General features: G+C 34.8%; 2 protein-coding genes across 2 annotated transcripts in view; one reads left to right on the top strand and one right to left on the bottom strand.

The window, feature by feature from the left end:
* Nucleotides 1–14,160: 14,160 nt before the first annotated feature.
* On the top strand, nt 14,161–16,242 carry LOC127863269 (uncharacterized). The gene has a single exon (XM_052402668.1). It carries the CDS (start codon nt 14,161–14,163, stop codon nt 16,240–16,242), a length of 2,082 nt encoding a protein of 693 aa, XP_052258628.1.
* A 636-nt stretch (nt 16,243–16,878) lies between these two features.
* Nucleotides 16,879–25,862, bottom strand: part of LOC127863251 (calcitonin receptor-like) — a 27,525-nt gene continuing 18,541 nt past the window's right edge. The window contains exons 4-13 of the mRNA XM_052402649.1: nt 25,685–25,785; nt 25,089–25,215; nt 23,855–24,008; nt 22,830–22,896; nt 21,285–21,348; nt 20,796–20,875; nt 19,861–19,996; nt 19,442–19,483; nt 18,399–18,548; nt 16,879–17,821 (exon numbers count right to left, since the gene is read on the bottom strand). Of these exons, the coding sequence (XP_052258609.1) occupies nt 17,786–17,821; nt 18,399–18,548; nt 19,442–19,483; nt 19,861–19,996; nt 20,796–20,875; nt 21,285–21,348; nt 22,830–22,896; nt 23,855–24,008; nt 25,089–25,215; nt 25,685–25,785 (957 nt within the window). The 3' untranslated portion in view covers nt 16,879–17,785. The remainder of the gene's footprint in view (nt 17,822–18,398; nt 18,549–19,441; nt 19,484–19,860; nt 19,997–20,795; nt 20,876–21,284; nt 21,349–22,829; nt 22,897–23,854; nt 24,009–25,088; nt 25,216–25,684; nt 25,786–25,862) is intronic.

The following is a 25,862-nucleotide window of genomic DNA, read 5'->3' as shown; positions in this document are numbered from 1 at the left end:
TATTCTCTATATAGTGATTCATTAAACGAAGAGTTGATTTCATACGGAAAATATAAATCGAACACAACTAGATCCTTATAGTGTCCACATTTCATGTGATCAAACAACATTAAGGTATTTCCCAGCGGAGTCAGACATAGACAGGGTGGTCTATTTAGAATTCAGCCAAGAGTAAGTCATATAAGGTAGAAAGGCACTCTTATTTCCAACGATTTATAGATAGGCATACGGGATGGTTTATTCACAATACTAAAATTTGTCTAAAATAAAAATAAATATGATTTGAATTTAACCCATGTATGCATAGCGTCTAGAAGAAATACCTTGGTAAACAGCGTAGACCCAGCTGAGACGCCGCATGATGCGGCGTCTCATCAGGGTCTGCGTTGTTTGCTTAAAGGAATTTCCGTAAGAAATATTCTAAATATAGAAATAAATATACTAGACATCGCTAATTTTGGAGATAAATTGATCCAATTTAAGAGGATGGTAGAGTCCATTAGGCATAAATGGGTTAAACTCTTATAACAATACATGCGCTTACCTTCTACTTTTCTACCGTAGTTCAGAAATCAATAGATCCGTATACACCAATAACTACGCATTAGAATCAACTGTTAAACATAGGGGAACACAAATAAATATCAACGCGATCATTTCACTTGTGATTGAGTGACGTAAAATATTTGGAAACCTCGAAGAAGGCTTTACCCTATCTGCTTGATTAAAAAGCAAATGTGCAACTCTGGTTTTTAAAACATCAAAAATATGGCAACATCTCAAACTCATTGGAATGACCACACATACGTTAATACACAATCTAATAGTAAGACCATTTTGCCATTTACACAATTTACATGATTCATGAATGGTATATCCACCAAAATCCCTGTACCTGATACCTGATATAAAAATAAACGTCTTACTTTTGGGGTATTGTAACTGTATACAAACTTGGACTTTTATGGTCTTAAATAGCTTTAAAGGATTGTCCAGAAATCTAATAATCTTTTTGGAAAATGGATCCCATAGGTGAAACATATATCTTATTGAGGTAAATGTATTGAACATCTCTTTTTGGTAACGTTTATCAGTTACAATAATGAGGATAACATGTGAATGCACGCAGGATTCTGTTTCTGAAGATAAAGCCATGTATCCCGCACGGATATATCAAAGCATAAGGTTTGAAACATTTAATGTATTCCTTTCAAGTTATTATTCAATAAACATTTTGCAATATCGTCCACATAAATCAAGCATACTACTGAACTTAATTGCGTTTTTTTTTTAATTTTAACCTAAGCGAACACAACGAAACTGTTCAATTACTTCTTCGACAACACTTGTTAAGAATACATTAACAACATGCCATAAAAATTTCCTGTCTGATCAAGATCTTCCTCGATAAGTACGCATATGGACTGCGAAGTATTGTATGAATGCTCATTATTGAATGAAATGTCCCTATGACATAATAAATGTCAGGAACAGTAATGAAAGACAACATACTAGTGCTACGGCACCTGTGTTTTCCCATTTGAGACATTATCCGGTAATACGTATGACGGAAACTGTATTTTGTATTTATTTCCATCGACCTTACTTTAATACAATATAAAATAGATATTGCGTACGGCAACATTTATAGACACATTCAAATCAAAAGTATAACATGCAATCAGGAAAGGGAACTGTTGTATATTTTTATAGCGGACAACAGAATGAAAACATATGCGTTAAAAAACAAGATTAAGTATGCTTGAATGTTAACATGTTCCCAATAGGATATCCGTATAATATCGCCAAATGTAAACGATTAATACAAAATTCGAATGGTACAACAAAGCATAATAGGCAAACGATTGTTCCACAGTTTGTCTCTTTCCACCCTTTGTATTAGTTCATACAAATCACTGCCCTATTGGTGACAGTTACGCACGGTTGTTTTAAAGAAATTGTGTAAATGTTTCATGTATGTTGATTCACATATAATAATGGGTAAAAGGTACATATATACACCGCTAATCTGAGTTCGATGGTCTCGACTTATAAAATTTCGCTTTGTGAGTATGAACTATTGCGTTAACAACACATTGCATAGATCTACTTTGATAACTATCATGGTTCATGCGCTCAATAGTTATCTTTACACCTCAAAAACTACGACTAAGGATCATATGTTTAATCATAGGGGAACACAAATAAATATGAGCGCGATAATTTCACTTGTGATTTAGTGATGATAAATACGTGAAAATCTCGAAGAAGGCCTTTCCCTATCTGCCTAATAAGCAAGTGCAAAACTAAATAATCAACATTTAAGATTAACATCTAAAACACAATTTGTTATATTTAAATTGATGCAAATTAAAAATAGAAGAAAACATTCTAGATAGAAAAGACAATTTGTGTAATCAAAATGACGCTATATTTACACGACTGGGTACATAATACGCATTCATTTTCTATTCATTAATTTGAGTAGATACGATTTATTAAAAATACCGATACTTTAAATAAGAAAATTCCTTTTTTCCGAGAAACACATGTCTTATGTAATACACTTCATCATTTAATTGAGATGTACCGTTTTGTAACATCTGACTTAAAAAGCTAAAAATGTCAATAATGTCTTCTGTTTTCGTACATTATTGTAAACAAGGCTACGCCCTTCAAACGTTCATTGAAGTGTTATAAAATATATTGCGTAGTTCTTACATTTGCAATCCTTATTAAGCAGATTCCGCGTACTAAATGTCAGACAAAATAAGTCCCATCGCGATTCAAAGACACCCTTGGTCTGAATTACTACTGACATGTAAAATGGAAGTGAAATTAAATTGTGAAGATTTATTTTTGTGATTACGTCAACCACTTAGATTTAAAAACAGTTAAAAATATCATAATTCAGTTTAGGATTATCTATCGCTTGTTGTGTGGTGGAATTTCATTTCGTAGGTAAAGTAGCTGCAAGTTTGTTATCAAACACAAGCTGTTTTTGTTGAGTTAATATGTACATTATAAATAATCTAAAAGTATGAACTTTGGTTTAAAGTTTCAAGAACTTAATGTAAGGCGTCTTCTTGATGACCTGGATAACTTAATCTGAACTGAAAATAAAAATGTACCATGTCGGAACCTATTATTCGAGTTTGTTTGTTTTTTGTTTTATATTTGCAATAACACACCAACACTGTTTTGTGTGCCATGTTTATTAGATATACTCTTTATTAAATCATCATGCTGTTATATTTATGTTTAATTGACAGATGAGATAAATGTATAGCCTCGTGTTAAAACTTATAGAAACAGAAGTATGTACATCATACTAATCCATTTACTTCAATTACTGAAACATATGATGTATATCCTTAGATCGTGAAGTACACTGTAAAGTTGCTTCAGTTGCTAAACTTAATCTACTTAAATACCGCTTGACGTGTGGCTTAAACTTATAAGATTATTTAACCCTGCCATTTGGAAAAGCACTTAGATGTTAAAGAACAAGTAGATGACTCCAGTGCACCTAAGATATTTCTTAACCTGTCTATAGAATCAACTGCGGTCAATGCTCTATTAAACAGGCTCAGAAGTTTATCGAGAAATACTGCTGTTAAAATGATGACTTTTCATATTTTTGATTGTTTAAACAGATCATTATATTTGTTAAAAGCGTTCATCTTTTAAGAACGCAAAGCGTCATCGCTGCTTGTAATATATTATGACGATGGTTTTGAAGAACACAAAGTTAACCTGCAGCTGCGCCAGGAAAAACAGAATGCAGCTTGTGTTGTATTTAATGCAGTGGGATTCAAACAAATTAACGAGATAAAACAAACATATTCACAATATACACACAAAATTACCGTCCGAAATACTGTTTGAAAAATTATTGTTGTAATTTGCTTACATATATATAATATACAATGCTTATGTGCAACAACATGTTTTGCATTGTTGATTGTGTTTGCTGGTTGTTTACTTTGACGTTATTCAAACCAAGGGAGAGTTTGGAATAAGTTTTGTTTCTAACCGGAACAATTTAATTACTTCTAATCGGAAAGCCACGTTGTGTCACATCATCCCTTCTCTTATATATACTTCGAACACGATTTCTAAACGTCCATATGGTATTTGTTTAAAAAAAGCGAATCATATGAAGTCAATTAAAGGTTATTCTTGTGCACAATTTCTACAGCAAATTGTTTGCAGTTCCTAAACACCTGCGTAAATCAATCAAACATATCGAAGTATGCTATCACGGTTTATCAAAACTGTAAGTAAGTCGTATAATCAATTTAAAAAAAAGTGAGAATCTCTTTATTTGTCATTTTGACCGGCGTTCGAAGCACGAAAAAATCAAAATATTTTCGTAACTATCATACTTTCTATTTTTCTATAACATAAGTATCAACATTTGACAAACATGTTACTTAAGCGGCATTTTGCAACGTACCTCTGTCTAAAGGCCGCCAGTTGGCACTTTCATAATTTCAGTAGGCCCATATTTAAACGTTTGATAAAGAATATAGGGAAAACAATATTTAGATAGAGTAAATATCAAGTGTGACAAAACGTGCATAAAGTATATATGTCGATGACGATATTTGTGAAAATGCGAGAAAAGATAAATCCGAGAGCTCGACCAAGTTGCGGTTCGCTCATCCTGCCATTTGTTTCGTTTCGGTTTAATTAATTTATTATGATCAATGAATTGCCACTTTTTTTATAAAGTGTCAACTATTGCAAGTGCTACTCGTCTTCAAAAATCGGCATTGAGACCTTCGTTCCAATGCCAACACTAGTTGACATCACATCATATAATAATTCAAACTCGGTAAAAAAAAAACAATGGAAAATTTTACAACTAGATAGAATCATGTTATTCCATTATCAATATTTATAACGTGGACGCTTAGAAGTTTTGTCTAAAGTGTCTAAATGGTGATAATATGATTTTAAGAAGGTTGAAATGTTCATGTGTATGTACCATTTCATGTGCATACGTGTTAACGTACGTTATACATAGAGTAAAATTTATTTTACAGTATAATTCAATCTTTCTTTCCAGAATTCTAAAATGATCTTGGCATTTATTTATTTATTTATTTCTTCAAAAGCACACTTTATTGGAAATTATCGATGACACGTGATATAACTGAATTTATATAAATGATGTCCATGTCTACGCACATGTTGCAACCTAGAAGAGTAACTTTAAGTTTAGTGTCGTATTTGTGTGATTATTTTACGAGAACTGTTGATGTAAAATTTTCAATAGAACTACTACGGTTTATATAATTAAAGTAAAGGGAACGGTAATAACACTTACCCAACTGCTGATCTGTTTTGAGCTGTGATACTCGTACATGCCGTTTACTGTTTGTGGTATTAAAACCGACACTGACAATGATGACTAAGGTGTTGGATTCCTTGCCGCCTCACGTGTAATATTATTGTGTACTTAACATATCGTAAAACATGAACAACATGATCCATACAAGAAAGATACACTGTGTTTATTAAATGCTGCATACATGAGCGACTATGTATCTTTTATCCTTTAAGCTATGTCAACATAGTTATATAAAATATCAGGTTCATACAGATTTGTTCTAACTGTTAGATTATTTATCTTAAAAAAAGTTTAAGAGCCAATGACGTTCGAAACCAATGTTATTTAGAATGAGAAGATTTATGGTCATCATTATTCTTAATAACCCATCCTGAAAAACAGTTATTGATATTTAGGTCCAATTTATGATGATATATCGGTAACTTAATTGCGAAATGTGATACATTTTCGTCTATACTGTTAGAACTTTGTTCTTATTCTACATTAAAGGGGCCTTTTCACAGATTTCTGCATGTACTGAATCTTGTCATTAAACACTTCATTTTGATAAATTTAATCATTGGGCCTAAAAATCTCTAGTACAAAAACACAAGAATACAATCGGAAAAAGGAAACAAGAGATGTGTTTGTCAGAAACACAATGCCCCCATATTGCGCCATTGCCATAAATTTGACCTTTTACCTTGGAGGATGACCTAGACCTTGGCCTTTCACCACTCAAAATGTGCAGCTCCATGAAATACACATGCATGCTAAATACCAAGTTGCTATCTTCAATATTCAAAAAGTTATGACCAAACTTTAATGAAGGTTAAAGTTTTAGTAAAGAAAAATACAAAGTTATTTGACCTTTGACCTTGAAGGGTGACGTTGACCTTGCTTGACTTTTCACCACTCAAAATGTGCAGCTTTGTGAGATACACATGCATGCTAAAGATGAAGTTGCTATCTTCAATATTGCTAAAGACACACACAATGAATGAATGACAGACAGACAGGCCAAAAACAATATACCCCCGATCTTTCGATCTGGGGCATAAAAAGTAACCCTCAACAGGGCTCAAACCACTGACCCCAGGAGTTCTTGAGTAAAACATATCCCGCTTAGACCATTCGACCATCCGTGCTCATGCTATTAGCCGAAGTATATTTTACCTATATAAGCAATCCTCGTAGTTTCCGGAAATATGACGACAACAACAGAACTTACCAAATTATACAATCGTTGCGCGTTGCAACGCTTTATAATTTTCAGATTTTCAAATCGTCAACAGATGCATATAATGGCTATTTTAGAGCATGGTAAATGTTCAGTATTACTTCCTCACAAATATCATAACTTAAACGAAAATTTGCGAATCTGAAACAACTTTTTTTATTTTGTCAATTTACTAAACCGTGAAAAGGTCCCTTTAAAAAGCACGTCCTACTATAAACGTAAATAGCAACCTTTTTTGCTTTTTTTCCAATCATGTAAACATAAATTATACGGTATGCAATTAAGTGTGCAACGTCGGAATGTAAGCGCTGTCGAGTGAAACTAAATGCGTAATTAATTATCTGGAGGATTATCAATTAAGCCCAATACTCAATATTCCTATAGGTAACAATCGAGAGTACCCGTCAAAACTGCAAGTCCGCGGTTTTGGTATTATTTTCCGCCGATCTCTCAAATATATTGAACTGTGTTGTGTGTAGTATACAACATAAGTACGCGTGTATCTGATAAAACATACACGTATAATACTATTGTACCTTATGTTCAAAATACATAAATTTTGATAGTAATTGCTTCTCTTTCACACAATATGTCTAAAACATTTAATTTATTAAATAAGTGAAGTACTTAAATTTTAATCTCAACTGTCCTAATTCAGTTTTTATTTCAACAGAATATTCTGTATACGTTCTTATTTAAGCCTTTCTATCTTACTTAAGGCTGACTACATTCGTTTATATAGAATACATTTTAATAAAAAAAACGCAAAATAATACTACTAATTTGACCCTAAAACACAACCATTGCTTGTGTGTCATACAAGCTAAAAGAACACATTGTGGAAACGGCTCATATGATGGGACCCCGACCTTTTCTACGATGTTATGCTATCCAGAGGCTAAAAGCAATAGCGTGGAGCTACCTGATTACTCTTTATGGTAGTCATGTCGCGAGGTGTGGTCGATGTTCACATTAAAAAAAACAGTACAAAGATAAACGAGCGTTCATCTCGAATTTAATTCTTTGATTTTTGTTATCCGTATTCTCCAAATTTTCAATCAAGCAAGTACCAAAACGTTTTCTTATAAATCATAATGTAAAAAGCGTATTACCAAATGTGAAGGAATAACATGTTTAATTATTCAAGTGCAATTGGACATCTTTCGATATATTACTTATTTGACAATATAATGAATTTATGGTACGTGTATCCGTGTTTTGCGATTGCAAGCACGATTCATAACACGCATACGTATGAAGCAAAGGTTAGTTTGTAGACACATAAACATCGCTATCGTTTTCATTATCTTATAGACCAACGAAAGGACTTCAGGCAATTTAGTTCGTAGCACCACATTTTGGGTGATTTTCACGAGTTTTGCATCGTACATCTTAACAGGTTAAATAGCTTTTATCTAGGTTTCACAAACGTTTAAAAGTAGTATTTACCCATTATACGGTCAATTAAATTCCCTGATGACTGGGCAGATAGTGCCATATGTCCACTCCATGAGTCAGGATCTCGCTCCGATCCCAACAATTACCGCGGTATATCCCTTATAACTATAGTATGTACGTTTTTTTCCTCTGTATTCAATGCTGGGCTGTACACGTTGGTGGAAACAAACGATAAGTTAGACGAATGCCAGGCGGGTTTTCGTAAGGGTCATTCAACGATAGATAATCTATTCACCCTTGATGGTATTATTCAGAAATATTTAACAAACATGAGTGCCAAACTGTCACAAGATACGCCCGTATGAAGGTTTTGGACAACTTGATAACTTTACCATGACCCATATTTGAACTTGACCTACATATCATCTAGACACAACTTCTGACCAAATTTGGTGAAGATCAGATGAAAACTACTTCAATTAGAGAGCGGACAACATGCTAAATGCTTAAAATGCACTAAGTGACCCTGTGACCTAGTTTTTAACCCTTCATGACCCATATTCGAACTTGACCTAGATATTGGCTAGATACAACTTCTGACCAAGTATGGTGATTGTCGGATAAAAACTATTCTATTACAGAGCGGACACCATGATAAATGCTTGAAATGCACTAAGTGACCCTGTGACCTAGTTTTTGACCCGGCATAACCCATATTCGAACTTGACCTAGATATTGTCTGGATACACCTTCTGACCAAGTTTGGTGAAGATCGGATGAAACCTATTTGAATCAAAGAGCGGACACTGCTGTGGACGCGGCCCGCCCGCCGCCAAGGTGAAACTATAACACGTCCCGTTTTTTTAAAACGCGCGTATAAAAAGCGGGGTCGAATGTATGTATTATATGTAGATTTTTCTAAGGCTTTTTGGTAATTTACTTCACAATAAACTCTTCGCATGTCTTATGAATAAGGGAATTGATGGAAAATGTATCAATGCTTTGAGATCTATGTACTCTTATATGAGGGCAGCTGTGAAACCTAATGGTGGTATAACAACGAGCTTTCCATGTCTTTAAGGTTCCCGTCAAGATGATATAAGCCGTCCATTGCTGTTCATTCTCTTTATTGATGACCTTAATACACTTCTCGGGAACACATGTAAAAATGGCATATTTGTAACTAAAGACATCCCTGAAATATTGACACTTATGTACGCAGATGACGTTGCTAATCCTGTCGATACAGTTATCAATTGCCAAAAGACAAATTAATGTGATTAAGACATTTTGTGAAAATTCTGGGATGGCTCTGAATATTGCCAAAACTGGAATTGTTGTCTTCAGAAATGGTGGACCAGTTAAATACATAGAACAGTGGAAATATGGAACAAGTCCTATTAACATAGCTTCATTTAACTAATATATGGGTCTACTTTTTACTTCTAAATTGTCATGGTCACGATCGCAAAGAAAACTTGCATGCCAAGCAACAAAGTCTATAGCCTGTATTAGACATTATAAAAAACAATATGGTTATTTTCATTTTAATGAGTGTTTTAAATTGTTTGATTATATGGTTAAACCTATTCCACTCTATGGTTCAGAGATACGGGGTTTTAAAGTTTCGCCTATAATTGAACGTGTTCAAACGCTTTATTGTAAATTGATTCTGGGTGTTTCACGCTCGCGAACACAGATATGGTCTTAGGTTAATGTGGCAGATTAGTTAATGTGTTACCTCTTTATGTCGATTATGTAAGTCGTTTTATCAAATACTGTTGTAGAATAGTCCAAATGAGTTCAAATAGGTATCCTAAACAAATCTATATTATGTTATACGATGTTGACTCAGTAGGTAGGCATACATAAGCATCAGAAGTAAGAGTAATCCTTTGTTAGTACGATTTTGGAATTGTTTGGCTTTCTCAAGACATCGGAGATATTGATAGTTGTATACATAGTTTTAGGCTTAGAGTATCAGATTGCCTTAAACAAGACTGGAGAAATCATATTGATTCTTCACCTCGATGTAATCACCATAAACATTTTAAATCTTTATTAGATACTGAAAAATATTTATTAATGGACTTTTTCTCATCGAAATAGCTATGCCAAATTTCGATGTTCTAGTTACACATTTGTAATTGAAACAGGAAGACACTTTGGTATACCAAGAGCTGAGCGGTTATGTACTAACTGTTTTAACCACAATATTGTTGTTGTTGAGGATGAGCATCATGTTTTATTTGATTGTAAAAAGTCCTTAGATATACGCTCATTCTATCTGCCTAACATACAACCCAATCATTTTACAGTTTATAGATTTTACAATTTACTAAACTCTGGAAGAAAGTATCAAATTCTAGCTGTTTGTAAGCTGATAAATAATATAATGAGAAGATAGTATTAATATTATGAACATAATACTTATGATCAATAAATAGTACACTTATCGTTGTATGTCAACTTTGTACACCACTTTGTTTACATTCGAACCATTGTTTAGTAATATATAAAACTGCTTTTTTCTTGTTCTCCCTCTGTCAGATAACAATTATAAATGTATGTATATCTTTGTTCATATTCAAGTCTATGTATATGCATTTTGTAATGGGCCGGTGGCCTTCAATCAGAGACTGAATAAACAAACAAATTAAGTTAGTGTAAAATAAAATTTAAAAAATCGCGATCCTTTAACACTTTATCAGAATGACAATTATTTAAATTAGGTGCTAAATTTATTAGTGAAGATTTATTACACAAAATGTTCAATAGTACATATTTAATTGTTTCATTTCCTTACACGATTTTTCCATGTAGACAATATGGTGAATTTCGATGAAATGATGTTCGGAACTAAGTAGCAGAACTTAATTATAAGCGAAGAAATACAACATGTCTAAGATGCCACCTTGAAATATAATAAAATGAAATGAAACCACTGTGGTTTTATTTTAACATGTTTTTTATTCTGTGTGAAAAACGACACTTGCGTTGTGAATATGGTGTTAGTGCTGTGTCTTGAGTCCCATGCTTGATCAAATATCTCAAGATGTTTCAAACGACCTAGACTGCTTAAACATTAGACTGGCTACAAACATGTATGAAAACAATCTAGTTCTTAAAATATGTTTCATACACTATATATAAATTTATATATAGTGTATGAAACATATTTTAAGAACTAGATTGTTGTCATACATATATATATATATATATATATATATATATATATGTTGGGATTTCGTAACGTTGGCATTTAACGCGCAATTTGTTACGTGACGTTCACGCACGCTTTTCCGTCGTGACGTCACGCCCGTTATGTTTTGTTGATATTATGCATTGCAAGTAAAGGTTGAACCTGGATTTCGCTCCTTATATTATTCTTATCACAACGCGTATCCGCCTACATATTTTGGTGCCGTGACGAAAACCATGACGAAAATCAACGATCTAGAAAAGCAACTGAGCCAGCGTCTCGGTTTAAAGAAAATAATTGAGCGATTTCCAGGAACGAAAATTCATCGAACAGCAGTCGTCAACCTTTTCATGTGCCCAGTAGCTCGAATACACAATTTAGCAAATTGCCTAAACTGACATTACCAAAGTTTGATGGCGATTTATTACAGTGGCAGCCGTTCTGGGATTCGTTTGACTCCTCTATTCATAGTAACATTAACCTGACGGATGTACAAAAGTTTGGATATCTCAAAGCTCAACTTGAAGGCACAGCCGCAATGACAGTGCAAGGGTTTGCACTCACAAACGCGAATTACATGCGCGCGGCCGATTTATTGCGAGAGCGTTACGGACAACAGAGTAAGATCATTCATGCCACGATGCAAGCCTTACTAACACTTCAACCGCCCAATTCTACGGTCAGCAGTCTGAGTTTTTTCTACGACAGAATGGAAACATTCATCCGGGGTCTCGAATCCTTGGGACAGAACCAAGACATGTATGGTAGTTTATTGGTGCCGGTGGTGATCGACAAACTACCCGCCGACATCCGGAAGAATCTCGCCCGAGTTAACGAGAACAACGATTGGATGTTGCAAGACCTAAGAAGCGCGATCAACAAAGAGATTAACATTCTTGAGATCGGCAGCGGAAGCTTGAAATCTATTCCGGAAGCGGAAGCACACAACCCGACAGCGTTGTTCCACGCCAGTACAAGAGGTAAGGGGGTTTCATCTACTACTGAAAATAACTACAGTGATTCCAAGACAAGAAAGTTTGCTCATAAATGTGCATTTTGTCAGAAAAATCACCACAGCAACGAGTGCAAATCGTATCCTGAATTCACGACTTGACGTTTTGAAGGAGAAACAGCTATGTTTCAATTGTCTTGGTAAACACCATCTGAAACAGTGTAAATCTAGAAGAACCTGTGGTTTTTGTGACAAGAGACATAACTCAAGTATTTGCTCAAAGAACGCAGTGTTTCAGCGCTATTCTACTAGTCGACCGGAAGCAGCCATTTTATATGCTGATGCCGGCAACGCAAGAACTGACGTGTTGCTGAAAACAGCGGTAGCGGAGGTATATTACGCTCAGAACACGGCTTCCGCCAATATATTGCTGGACGAAGGAGCACAGCGTAGTTTTGTAACCGAAAAACTCGCGAATGAAATTAACTTAACTCGTACCGGAACTGATATTATTCAGGTAGCCTCGTTTGGAAAACGAAGTCATGAAGTGCGACACATGGATACTGCGGAAATCTACCTTAAGACAGACTATGGTCATAATATAAAGATGAATGTGCTGATTGTACCCACCATCGCGGTTCCTATTCAAAATTGTGTACAGAAACAAGTAATTTCGTTGCCATATTTACGAGAACTGAAGCTGGCACATCCGGTGACAACAGACGACGTGTTTGAAATATCGTTTTTGATTGGTACAGACTTCTATTGGCAAATCGTGGAAGACAGAGTAATACGTGGAAATGGTCCCACTGCAGTGGCCTCTAAGATAGGATACTTGTTGTCAGGTCCAGTGAATCAGCGTCCATCCAAGGCTCGTGCAGACTACGTCATGAATGTTATGACTTTGCCGCCAAATTCAAACGACATAGATCGGTTCTGGAAACTAGAGAGTCTTGGTATATCCGCCGACGAAAACGATGAAACAGTCGTCAGTGTCATGAAAGAGTATTAGAAGACACACATATCTTTCAAAGATGGCAAGTACGAGGCACGGTTACCATGGAAACAGGAATACGACAATTTACCTACAAACTTCGAAATAACGAAAAGAAGAACAGAACACACAATACAGCGTTTGAGTAAAGATCCCAGTGCATTGAGATGCTACGGCGAAATTATAGCAGACCAGGAAAGAAGAGACTTTATCGAAAAAGTACCGGATGGAGAACTGTTGAGGAACGACAGACAGGTACATTACATTCCACACCATCCCGTGCAGAAAGATTCAGACACGACACCATTGCGAATTGTGTATGACTGCAGTTGCCGCCAAAACCAAGAGTCACCCAGTCTGAATGATTGCCTGCAGTCAAACCCACCAGCTCTTAACGACTTGACATCTATATTAGTCAAGTTTCGACTTAAAGAGTTTGCGGCTAGTACCGATATCGAGAAGGCGTTTCTACACATTGGACTTCAAGAGTGTGACAGAGACGTCACCAGATTCCTGTGGTTTAGTGACCCATCTGACGTGAACAGCCCTCTTCAGACGTACAGATTCAAGACAGTTTTATTTGGGGCCACTTGCTCGCCTTTTATATTAGACGCTACACTTCAGAAGCACCTTGAAGAAAACAGTGATAAGTGGGCGAGCAAAATAATGAAAAAAGACCTATACGTGGACAATATAATTTCAAGCTTTTCAGAAGAAAAAGCAGTGCTTTCGTATTTCCGAGATGCTCGAGATCTCATGTCGACAGCCGGTTTTAACCTACGAGCGTGGGCATCAAATAGTGCCAAGTTGCGGAAATTAGCCGAATCAGAAAACCCTCGGACTCAAAACCGACTACAAAAGTGTTGGGTATGAATTGGAACACGTTGGCAGACGACTTGGGATTTCCTGCCACCCCCATCAGAGCGACACCACAAAAGGCTACCAAACGAGAGATTTTACGACAGACGTCACGAATATATGACCCGTTAGGTTTGCTCACACCAGTGACAGTACGAGCGAGATACTTATTCAAAACATGTGGCGACAAAACTTCGGCTGGGACACGATATTACCCGACGACGTTCAACATGTGTGGAACAGTTTTGTTGGCGAGTTGAATGATGCGATGATGATGCGTGTAAACAGACACTACTTCCGTAAATCTGAAAAGAACGACAACTCTAACGAAAATGAAAGTCGCTCACTTCACGTGTTCGTGGATGCCAGTATGCAGTCGTATGGAGCGGAAGTGTACATCGTTAAAGGGAGACAATCAACATTGGTTATGGCAAAAAACCGAGTTGCGCCGTTGAGGTCGATTACTTTACCAAAACTAGAATTTATGGCTACCCTTCTGGGAGCAAGACTTACAAAACATCTACAGGCCGTTTTAGAATGTGAAAATGTGTTCCTGTGGTCGGATAGCCAAATCACGTTACATTGGTTAAAATTCGAGAAGTCCAAGACATTACAGCGATTTGTGAAAAACCGAGTGAACGAAATACATGAGCTAACCGGAAGTTACCAATGGAACTACTGCCCAACCCACCATAACCCTGCTGACCTACAAACGCGGGGTGTGACTGCAAAACAACATAAAGAAAACAAGATGTGGTGGAATGGACCGCAGTGGATCACAGCAGAAGAACAGTGGCCGAAATGGAACTCGAACGCTGGTATTTACAACCATGCACTCCTGACAGGGATAGAAGAGCAGCACGAACCATCGCAACCAGTACACCAAAGCAGAACTGGGGTGCACGAGATAATTGACATTCACAGATTCAGTAACTATAAGAAGTTTTTGAGAGTTACTGCGTATGTTTTAAAATTCGTGCAAAGCTGCAGAAAAGCGGAAATACGAATGCAACGCAGTACGTTGACACCAGATGAGATACATGCCGCCGAACACCTCTGGTTAAAAACGTGTCAACATAATTCATACGTGACAGGGATTGAAAATCTTAACGCCGGAATCAGTAAAAGAGCATCGTTGGTGAAACAGTTACGTTTGTTCCTTGATACAGACGGCATTTTGAGATGCGGGGGACGTATCCACAATGCACCACTGAATGAGATGACTAAATTCCCCATTATTTTGCCTGCGAAACATCCTTTAACAAGACTGATAGTGACAGATGCTCATGGAGAAATTCAACATTCCAGTACAATTGCGACGATCACATTTCTTCGACAACGGTTCTGGATACCTACTATTAGACAGAGTGTTAAAACAATAATACGGAATTGCATTACATGCAAGAAGGTTCAGGGCAAACCGTTTTCAGCTCCGGATCCACCGCCATTGATGAAATATCGTGTACACGATTCAACGCCATTTTCTGTCGCAGGCGTTGATTACACCGGCGCTGTGTATGTAAAAGACTCTAGCGGGACTGAATGCAAAGTGTACATATGCCTGTTCACGTGCGCAAGTACACGTGCAGTTCATCTAGGAGTAGTTCCTGACTTAACAGCTGATTCGTTCATGCAAGCATTCAGACGCTTTGTGAGCCGGAAGTCTTTGCCCTATCTTATGGTATCTGACAATGGAACTACGTTTGTAGCAGCAGCCAGTCTTCTACAGCAGTTGTCTCAGACAGTCCATGATGATCTTCTCAATAAAGGTACGAGGTGGGCATTCATACCGAAGAGAGCGCCGTGGTTCGGAAGATTCTGGGAACGTTTGATAGGCCTCACTAAAACTACGTTAAAGAACATACTGGGACGTTCCTACATCACAGTTGGTATGCTTCAGACAATCATCGTAGAAATCGAAGCGACCCTCAACGACAGACCTCTCACATACGTTAGTTCCGAGTTCGAGTTAGAAGACATCGTGACACCAGCGCATTTACTCTACGGAAGACGAGTGACCACGTTACCATATCGTGACATCACCAGTGGCAACCTGGAAATTACAAGTGCTACCGGAAGTGATATTCGCAAACGCGCGAAATTACAGCAAACATTGATAGACCACTTCCGTGATCGGTGGAAAAAAGAATATCTCACAGCGCTACGTGTCATACAGTCAGTGGAAAAAACGAACAGTGTATTTCGGTTGGTAGTGTTGTGCAAGTCCACGACGAAACACCACGTAGTACCTGGAAGCTAGCTGTCGTCGAGGAGGTGGTCAAGGGAAACGATGGACTGTTGAGATCAGCAAAAATACGAGTTGGAAATAAATTGACAAGCAGACCAATTACGAAACTTTATCCCCTGGAAGTGAAGTGAAAAAAAAATGAAACATTTATAAGACTTGTGATGGATTTTATAGACTGAACGTTTTCATGGTGTTAAGTATGTTGCAAATTAAGTGGTGTTTATATTTTGTTATGAGTATGCATTTAATTATTTGTATTAATTCTATTATGGTGTATTGCATTTCGCGGCCCCCAGAATGTTGGGATTTCGTAACGTTGGCATTTAACGCGCAATTTGTTACCTGACGTTCACGCACGCTTTTCCGTCGTGACGTCACGCCCGTTATGTTTTGTTGATATTATGCATTGCAAGTAAAGGTTGAACCTGGATTTCGCTCCTTATATTATTTTTATCACAACGCGTATCCGCCTACATAATATATATATATATATATATATATATATATATATATATATATATATATATATATATATATATATATATATATATATATATATATATATTATATGTGTGTGTTTTCCGAATATATTTTAAAATGTGAAAATTGTTGTTCTTATATGTGTTTGCTCTTAAGTAAAAACAAACATAAACTGAATCCATTTATTACAAACGTTATTCTCAGCTTACAACACTTAACACCGGCATGATACAACAACTATTTTAACGGTTAACACAGAAATGAAAGACGACTACTGATTGTCGGCAGATAAACACAAACATCAATAAGTCATTGTAAATGAACACCCTAAGGTAAAGCACAACACGTCGTTAACAGTAGCTGTAGTGTTAAATGGCATCTTGTGTCTTTCTTAAACATAAATGCATGCATATGAGATGATCGTGGAGAGGATTGTTGTTATGTTTAATTTGTCATTTTGAATATAATACTAGAATTCAGTTTTTAATCGCAACCCGATTGTTTACATGTCGGTCGACAAAGGTATTCCCATAATAAATCCTACTTACACAGTTGATCAGATTTGTATGTTTATCAATATTTTTAAATATACCATAAAACAAATAAAATACATGCATATTAAATAAGTTAAATTGCATCTGCAATTCACCACGGAAAACAAACGACATGAACTTATGATGGAAGGATTATGGTTGTAATAAGAAAAATGTATAATAATATAATAATAAAATTTTAACTGTAAATATTTGTTAACATTTGGAAACAATATAAATAATTACATGCTAATTGAATACATAAAATGTTAATATATTTTAAATTATAAAATATACACTCATTTTAAATAATGGATAGCTTTCAGACAGCAATTATTGATCGCAACTACCACAGATCACTCCACCAATTAAATATCTTCATTACCAAAGCATACTACTTTTATTTACTCTTAAATAATTATAAAAAGCTTGTAAAAATAAACATTAATATGCATGTTCATAAGCCAGATATATTTAAACAAGGTGTACATTTTCTCATACACTTTACAGTGTAATGCCTGTAAGTCCCACGGTAAGTAGATTTAGGATCCAATCTTTGACATCTCCAGTGGGGGCTCCTGGACATAAACATTAAAGACAACTTTATTGACCTGTTGATGATTGTGTGTGTCAAATAATGATGTCTATAGTGTGCATCACGTACATCTAATATATGAATGCAATAAGTTTTTACGTTGTTTTGTGGTTAGAGTAGAGGATCTCGACTATATACTGTGCAATAGAAAACAATGTGTAAGGGTCGTCATTATTGCTAAATAATTTGTATTGCGTTTCGAATTAACGGTGAAAGCCTCTACTCATTCCTTATTGATTATAAATACATGAGGCGTTTACTAATAAAATATTTGCAAGTATCAGCAATGAAAATAGTATTTTTTGACGCATATATCCACGAAACAATTAGATACATATGATTATGTTGCATAATTTCACTATGCGAAGTAAAATTCAATGCAGATTGATGAATATTTTTGACATTTTAATGCATTCTTTTTTTTAGTGTGGATCAATGCACATTACAGTATGAGATCCGGTTATATTTACGTTGTTCTACGTATATACGTTTTTGTTTTGAATGTATGTTAATGCGAGCACACATAATACAGAGCTATGTATGATCCTATTAACATTTACTTTGTTGTCTGAGGTGCTGAAGTAGGTTGCGTTGGCCTGCGTCACAGGTTCCGTGGTCGTGTACGTGTTGGCGTGTGTGTTCGATGCTCGAGCGGAGCTGCGGTTCATCAGCTTGTGCTGGTTCCAGCGGCGACGTAGCACTTGTATGACCTGTTGTAAATTATCTTCACGGTTGTAAAAATACCCTTACAAGTATACGCGTTTTACCATGTAAAACTTATATTTATCACATTACCGCGCATGAAATTTTGACCTGAACCCATTACATATAATTCAATGTAGTTACATGTCAGTCAATATCGCTCAATGCACTATGTGCAATCGGCACTTTCCTAGTACTCTCTATCAAAATGCAGATGAAAGTGTTCTTAAGTTTTAGAACGACATATTTGATAACATAACATGGACCCATCATTAAGTACATGTTCAAAACGATTAACTAATTTTTGTATACTAACCATTCGCTAAACAAGCTTATGTTAATAAACATTATCATCATTGCATCTAAATTCAAATTATAAGGCAATAAGACGAATATTGTTTCGATTACATTTTTGAATTCCTTCTCGGTGGTTTAATATCCACAAGGTAGAGCATCACAAAAATCGAACTGTCTGTTGCACACTCGATTGAAGTAAAGACAAATATCAGCTAACACTAATCACAATTTAGTAATTTATAATAATTATCGTAATGAATCGAACGTAATCGCCGTAAATTAATGAGTAAAATGTCCGATTACTTTGTTTGGATATGTACACTAATTAAACGACGAAAAACCTAACTTAAAAATCAAACAAAGACGCATGACTTATTTAGAGATTAGAACCGTCGTAGATGCATTGAGATTACGCCTGTATTCATTACCAAAGAACATAAACAAGTACGTCTGATCAACAATGTCAACACATGTCTATCCACTTATAAGCAATTTACTCAACCATGATTTTGACTAAATGTGTATACTATTAAAAGTTTAAACATAACTGTATTGCATTACTCCTCGTTTTGCTTTTAAAGAATTAAAACTGACGAATACAAACCTCGCTGTTACAAAAGCAGTACATCGTCGATACGAACGCACCCTGAAGAAAATACAAATGAAGGAGGTTAACAATGTTCTTTACAAAAAGCGTTTCAAGCTTTATATATTACCTTTTACAAATAATAAACGTTTCATTGCATTCACAAATCTTAAATTATGTATTACAACATAAGACGTCAAGTGTGTTTTGTATATTTTATTTCAGTTTATCACTAGTTCACTGTGTTTTATATAACGCTGCTAAATAACCTTATTATATTTTTCCAGTCTAAAATAAATGGCAACTTATAATTCAATAATTCAAACAGCAAAACTTGTGTAAAAATATGAGACTGCGATAAAAAGCAATGTTTCACAATGTACATTGACCATTTTATATAACTTATTTTCTAAAGTAGTATTTAAGAAAAAAAGTACCTGCAAAGACGTAAACAGAGCCACTGCAATGTGATAGGCCTCGTGTAGATTGGTTCCCTCCTCCGGTTGAATGGGAATTAAGAGGTATTGTAACCCAAGTAGTGGTACCAGTATAAGAGTGGCACGAGTAGCCTTTCTAAAGTATACATAATGGCATGTTACATGTGTATGTGTATTGTTTATTAAGTAAACGAGTTTTAATAATTATAAAAAGTATTTCATACTGCATCTACCAAATATTGCCGCAAGCGATACATGACGTTCCGTCATGTATTAAATGTGACATACGGGTCAGACAATGAATACCACTGTATACAACAGAACAAAAGTTAATGCTAATTTTGCTTTGCATGTGTCAGAATTGAGCATGTGTATATTCTTTTCGTGACGTTGATTTATTGTGTAGCAATATGTTTACACTATATGTTTTTCTTGTGTATGCAACTACAAAACGAAGATACCTAGAGACTGTTGTAAAGTTATAACTTTAAATAAATATCAACATTACTATACTATACATTAATATAAAAAAATGCCACTTGTCCGACACGGCGAGCCAAAGCACTTATAAACATATTTAAACTAGAGTTAATAAAATACGATGTTAATTTGTAAATTGTATGGAATTTGTCCGCGAACAAATTTAATAATTAATAACACAGTTTTTAATCAATATTGATCTAAAAATAAATGATAACTGAATGCATACGTGTCTACACAATATTTTACAACAGTGAGTTGACGCGCATGTAAGCTTTATAAGACGATGCACATAATTTTTCATGTATTGTATTAAAGAAACGTGCGTCTCGGCAATACAAAACATCGATACACTTGTTAATTAAGGACGCTAGTGTACAAGGATATATGCTGTCTGACTCGCGCGTAAAATTGTTAATCATGGAACCATTATGTAACATAAACACAAATCAAACCTGGACTGGTCCGCTTCTGGCATCTGTCTCAATTTTGTGATCAACAAACGTACGATGTTGATCAAGAAGAGAACATTGACCTACAAATAAACAGTCATAGATATATGTCCGTAATCTCTGGGCAGAAGTTTTCCCACGTTGAGTTATCTCTTATATAACGATTTGGAAATATGATCAATTCTGAGTGTGCTAGACAGCCAACACCTTAACAAATTTAGAACGATCGGGAATTGAGAGCGTTACTAATGACATTTCGTGAATTCAGTGTGACACATGCCTCTTAATTAACGTCATGTGAAGTTATGTGAAGTTATTGCGCATTGGTGCCGAGTAAAACATCATTATTTTCAAATCGCGTCTGGCATGACCATAACAAAATTTAACCATTTAGTTGCAGTGTTTATTGTAACACACGTGGTTTATTAATATTGTTTGCATACGGAATATAATAATTCATAGCAACATATTATATAAATGCTGTATACAGACCCCGATTGATACCACTATCAGCCCATAAACAATCCATATAAGGGCGCTGTCGCCAATCCAGCAACTCGAAAGTATATATTAACATAACTAAATATTTTACTTATGAAATAATGCTTATTAAACAGTGCTAATTAAAATACTCGTTAGCACCTCGAATGCGTTATTAGTTTTTTATTATTTCTCCTTGAAAAACAACTTCAAAAGTCATAGCAGTTTACGTGACGAGGCGATGCTCTTTTACTTGAAGAAAAATGCAGCCTCAATGTAAATTTAAATAAAATATGATTCAAACTGCTTGTACATGTCTTTATATAATCGTTCAACAAATTTAAGATAAGTTTGGATTTTCAAAAAATAAATCATCGAAAAATAATTATTTGTGGTACAGTCTTTCATAACCAAATCCTTTGCGAACAAGAAAAAATATTTGCTGCCTATTAGTTTGGAAAAAATATATTCCATTATTTTGATAGACGGAATACTTGAGACCTCATCCATATTTTTCTTTCAAGGATCCTAAGACATTTTATTTAAGTGTCAAAAGTCACATCGAAAACATGCATAATAATTACCTATTAATTTGGTTTCAAAGCATGCAATGGGTAATGCAATATCGAGCCCCGATACGTTAACAAGAATAACAAAATTGCTAGTTTCATTTATCCTGCATTACACGTCTTAAAGAAAAATCGAATTGCAATGTAATAAATAATAGCTTTAAAGGATCAAACTGAGCATGTATCAATAATAATGATTTAAATAACTACAAAACAATCAATTTATGATTACATATTTCAATTTATAGCATCTTTACAATTATAATTATACTTAAATTCAGTAAATAAGTATAATATTTTCTTTTCATTTTATGTTATTCAAATATTTTTGACTTCGTATGTGAAAGGGAAAAAAAGAGTTATAAAGGTAATTTTAGATTCAAAAGTTATTATGTTTGACATGGAATCAGACATTTTTAACCCATTTCTGAAAGGAAACAATATATGTGACATTCTGTAACACATTTTACATTACAAAATCATGTTACCAATTGGCTTTTCTCGAAGTAACGGTATACATCTTCCATAACTATAACATTAAAATGTCATCATTTTGCGTTTAAAGCCTACAATAGGGTCGTTAAAAAGAATAAACAAACAATTATAAAGATGTTTTCAAAAAATTTAATACCAAAATGTGTTCCTCATCATGATATTTTCATTCAGTATACTATTATGAATATTTATTCAATATTTATTTTATATTAACTTTTGAATAATTACTTTTACTACAACTCCCTTCAGTAGGATTGCCCATAATAAGTACGGCAACCCGAATTAACTATGGTGCAATGTCTCTAGTCTTATATTGTTTTACTTCAGTCGTGTTCTCCTTTAATACTAAGGAGTTGACAGGTTCTATACTACATGTTTTGATCTTAGGGGTTGTCTTTTATTTGATCTTAAGTACCATATGTTGGTAAAGAAACGATATTGGATTCATATTGATCCGAATGTGAATAGTCAATGTTTTACTATAATCACTTACTCAGCGGTCATTGATGGGTTGCTGCCTCTCACAACGGCGTAAACGACTGTCAATAAAACGGGCAATCCTGAAAAGGCATGTCGAATTTACAATTAATCTATGATAAACGCAACTGACTATTATTTTGTAGTAACAAATGCAGTGCCAGAAAAAGAAGAACCAAAAACTTTAAATTGATTATTTAGCACATACCGAAACATCGAACACAATTTAGAAATAATGTTTGGATCGTCCACTCATAGAAAGTATAGTGCGTTAAGAACTAACAGTTTAACAGATTGATAGGTGTCAAACGTGTTTTCACAGGACTAAACAAATGGAACGCATTACCTTTTTCGCCAGCCTTATATTAATTATAAAATACCCCATTAATAATACTAAGCGTTATGTTTTGAAACACGCATGTCAATCACAAAGACGCCAGTATGATATGAATATGTACAACTGTGGTCATTTTATAACAATACAGGTATTTGGATCGCAACGATACCTTTGAGAAATATAAAGATATCTCTTCGCTTTACTTATTTTTCGGAAAATATGTATATTATATGGTTATTAGCTAACATGGATACAAACTAGAATGTATACAATTGAGCTTATACGTATTGAAAACTGTATGCGTCACCATAAAGGACATTTTCTATGACAATTCATTCAAATATCAATTGATCACCCTCAACCAAGATACGCTTTTGATTACTCTGTTTAATTTTTTTGAACTATTTACTTGGATACTTGACAAAAAACACATCATTGGAGGATTCGTGCAAAGGCGGGTAAAGCACGTTCCTCATTGTTCATATATAATAAACTTAATTTCACATGAATTCAAACACTTATTTTTTTCTTTGAAACTGTCTCAGAGACTACGCAGGGTAAGATAACTTGTTAAATTTGTCACAACCCACAATGTCTGACTTTTGTCCTACCAAACAAACTGTTTTACATACTATTTTGAATTTCTAAGGCAAGGCATATACACTCAAAAAACAAACGAAACAATGTACGATTTTGTAACTTACCCCATCCAAGGATATAACAGGTTATAAGCAATGCTTTGCCAGAATTGAAGGCGTAAATCATGATGATGTTCAAGTAGAGTCCTTCACAAAACATCCACATAAAATTGCACACGATAAAGTACTGGCACAACACGTGGAGAACCTGACACCAAATCTGGAAACAAACTACTTATAGTTGACACTATTGTGACGATGATGACGAGAATTAGTAATGTTGTATTAGTATAACTTCACTATAATCCAAAATGATAGAACCCCAGTTGCGCATGACATGACAATTTTAACCAATGCAGTTATTGCGTTTAAACAGCGAGGCATTCGTGCATATAATTAATGAGTTACTAAAAACGCATTTACTCTTAATAAATAAGACGCAAAGACATGACAAAGCTTTTCAAAACGTTTACTGTTATTAAATATAGCATATTAAATATTTTGAATGCGACTTAGCAATTCCGTCAAAATATAGAGAGAGACGACGGAATTGATATGTAAGATGTGAATTGATGTATAGAATCGCGTATTACATGTATTTCTTAAACTCATTCGATAGCATGCCGTCTAGAATTTGTGATAATTTGAACGAACAAAAAACCTTGTAGCTGCACAAACACGAGTTCAGAGATGCGAATGAGTGTCGTGTGCAATCACATAATTCCTGAAAACTGATATAACATATTGTTTTGCAGTCTGAACAGTCAATCCAGTTTGCATATACGATACATTTCACTTAACATGCAACTGATCGATAGTCAAGGAAGTTCCCGGAATACATTAAATAAATAAACGTAATTATATTTTCTCTGTTCCTGGCTAGCGTCTTATCAGATTGCATCCAAACACGCCCCTTCTTTTATTCAATACTTTCTAATCTCACTTCAATATGAAATATTATTGGTAATATTCAGATGCAATATTGCTAAATGATTTATTTCTAAGCAACGTGATACAAACAAATACAACACATTATTAAGTATTTTTATAAGAAGGAAAATGATTATTATGTTAGCTTAGTTGCGAAGACTATTCCGCAGAACAGTGCACAGGAGTTTTCAAATTATGTCTCGTATGTCTAGTTTACAAGTTCATTAAAATAAATTTACAATTTATCATAACTATTAAAGAAACACATGGCTGTTAATTGATTTCGTGCTTGTGAATTGGTTTATGGTAAAAAAAAGTCTGGAAGAAACTGTTTGTAGTTGATACTATTTACAAATGCATTGCGTCTTACCGGATTTGTAGAAATCACATCTCCATTCATGGCAGCCAAACAGTAGTACAATGTCCAAGCTATGCCAGTAAAGACATACGAGATGAAGAGGTTTTTGTGAATTGTAATACGGTCGCAACGCAGCTGTCTGCATATAAAACCAAGCATTAATATTCAATATGAATAAACCCAACGAATAAGTGAAAGTGTGTAGCGAATGTATCTGGCTTATTGGGATACAAACTTGAGTTAGTTACAGGTCTATGCTTCATCTAAATAACATCATTACGACTTTTGATGCAAGGACCAGAATACTAACGTAATCGTTTCGCGGATATTTGTATTTACATGTATCAAGTCATGTAAACTAAAATACGGATGTCCTCTCATTATACGTAACTTCAATCACACTGTAAATAAGCTTGCTTGCACATATAAAGTAGTATATAAAACATTTTTATCAAAAATAAGTACTTAAATAATATCACCGACAAAGTGGTATGATTCCATAAGAAAATTAAAATGTAATTGCAAATTTGACAGATATAAACGAACGTCAACTAATTAATATTCGATTAACACGTTGTTTCTTGGTTGTCTTATGGGCATAATCATACCGGAAACGGAAGAAGATAATCAGAGACGCTATCAGCATCACTAGGGACACCACAAAGCCTCCGACAAAAATGTAGATGTGTTCCACTCCTGGTATTTCTTTCTGCATATGAAAATAAATACCATTTAATTTCTTAAATACATCGTTGATGCGATTAATATCTCTTTCGGTGTAAGAGC

This window comes from Dreissena polymorpha, unplaced genomic scaffold (assembly GCF_020536995.1).
Source record: "Dreissena polymorpha isolate Duluth1 unplaced genomic scaffold, UMN_Dpol_1.0 chrUn003, whole genome shotgun sequence".
Classification (NCBI taxonomy): domain Eukaryota; kingdom Metazoa; phylum Mollusca; class Bivalvia; order Myida; family Dreissenidae; genus Dreissena; species Dreissena polymorpha.
The sequence above is the reverse complement of the archived record's forward strand: the minus strand, read 5'-3'. Positions and strand labels throughout refer to the sequence as shown.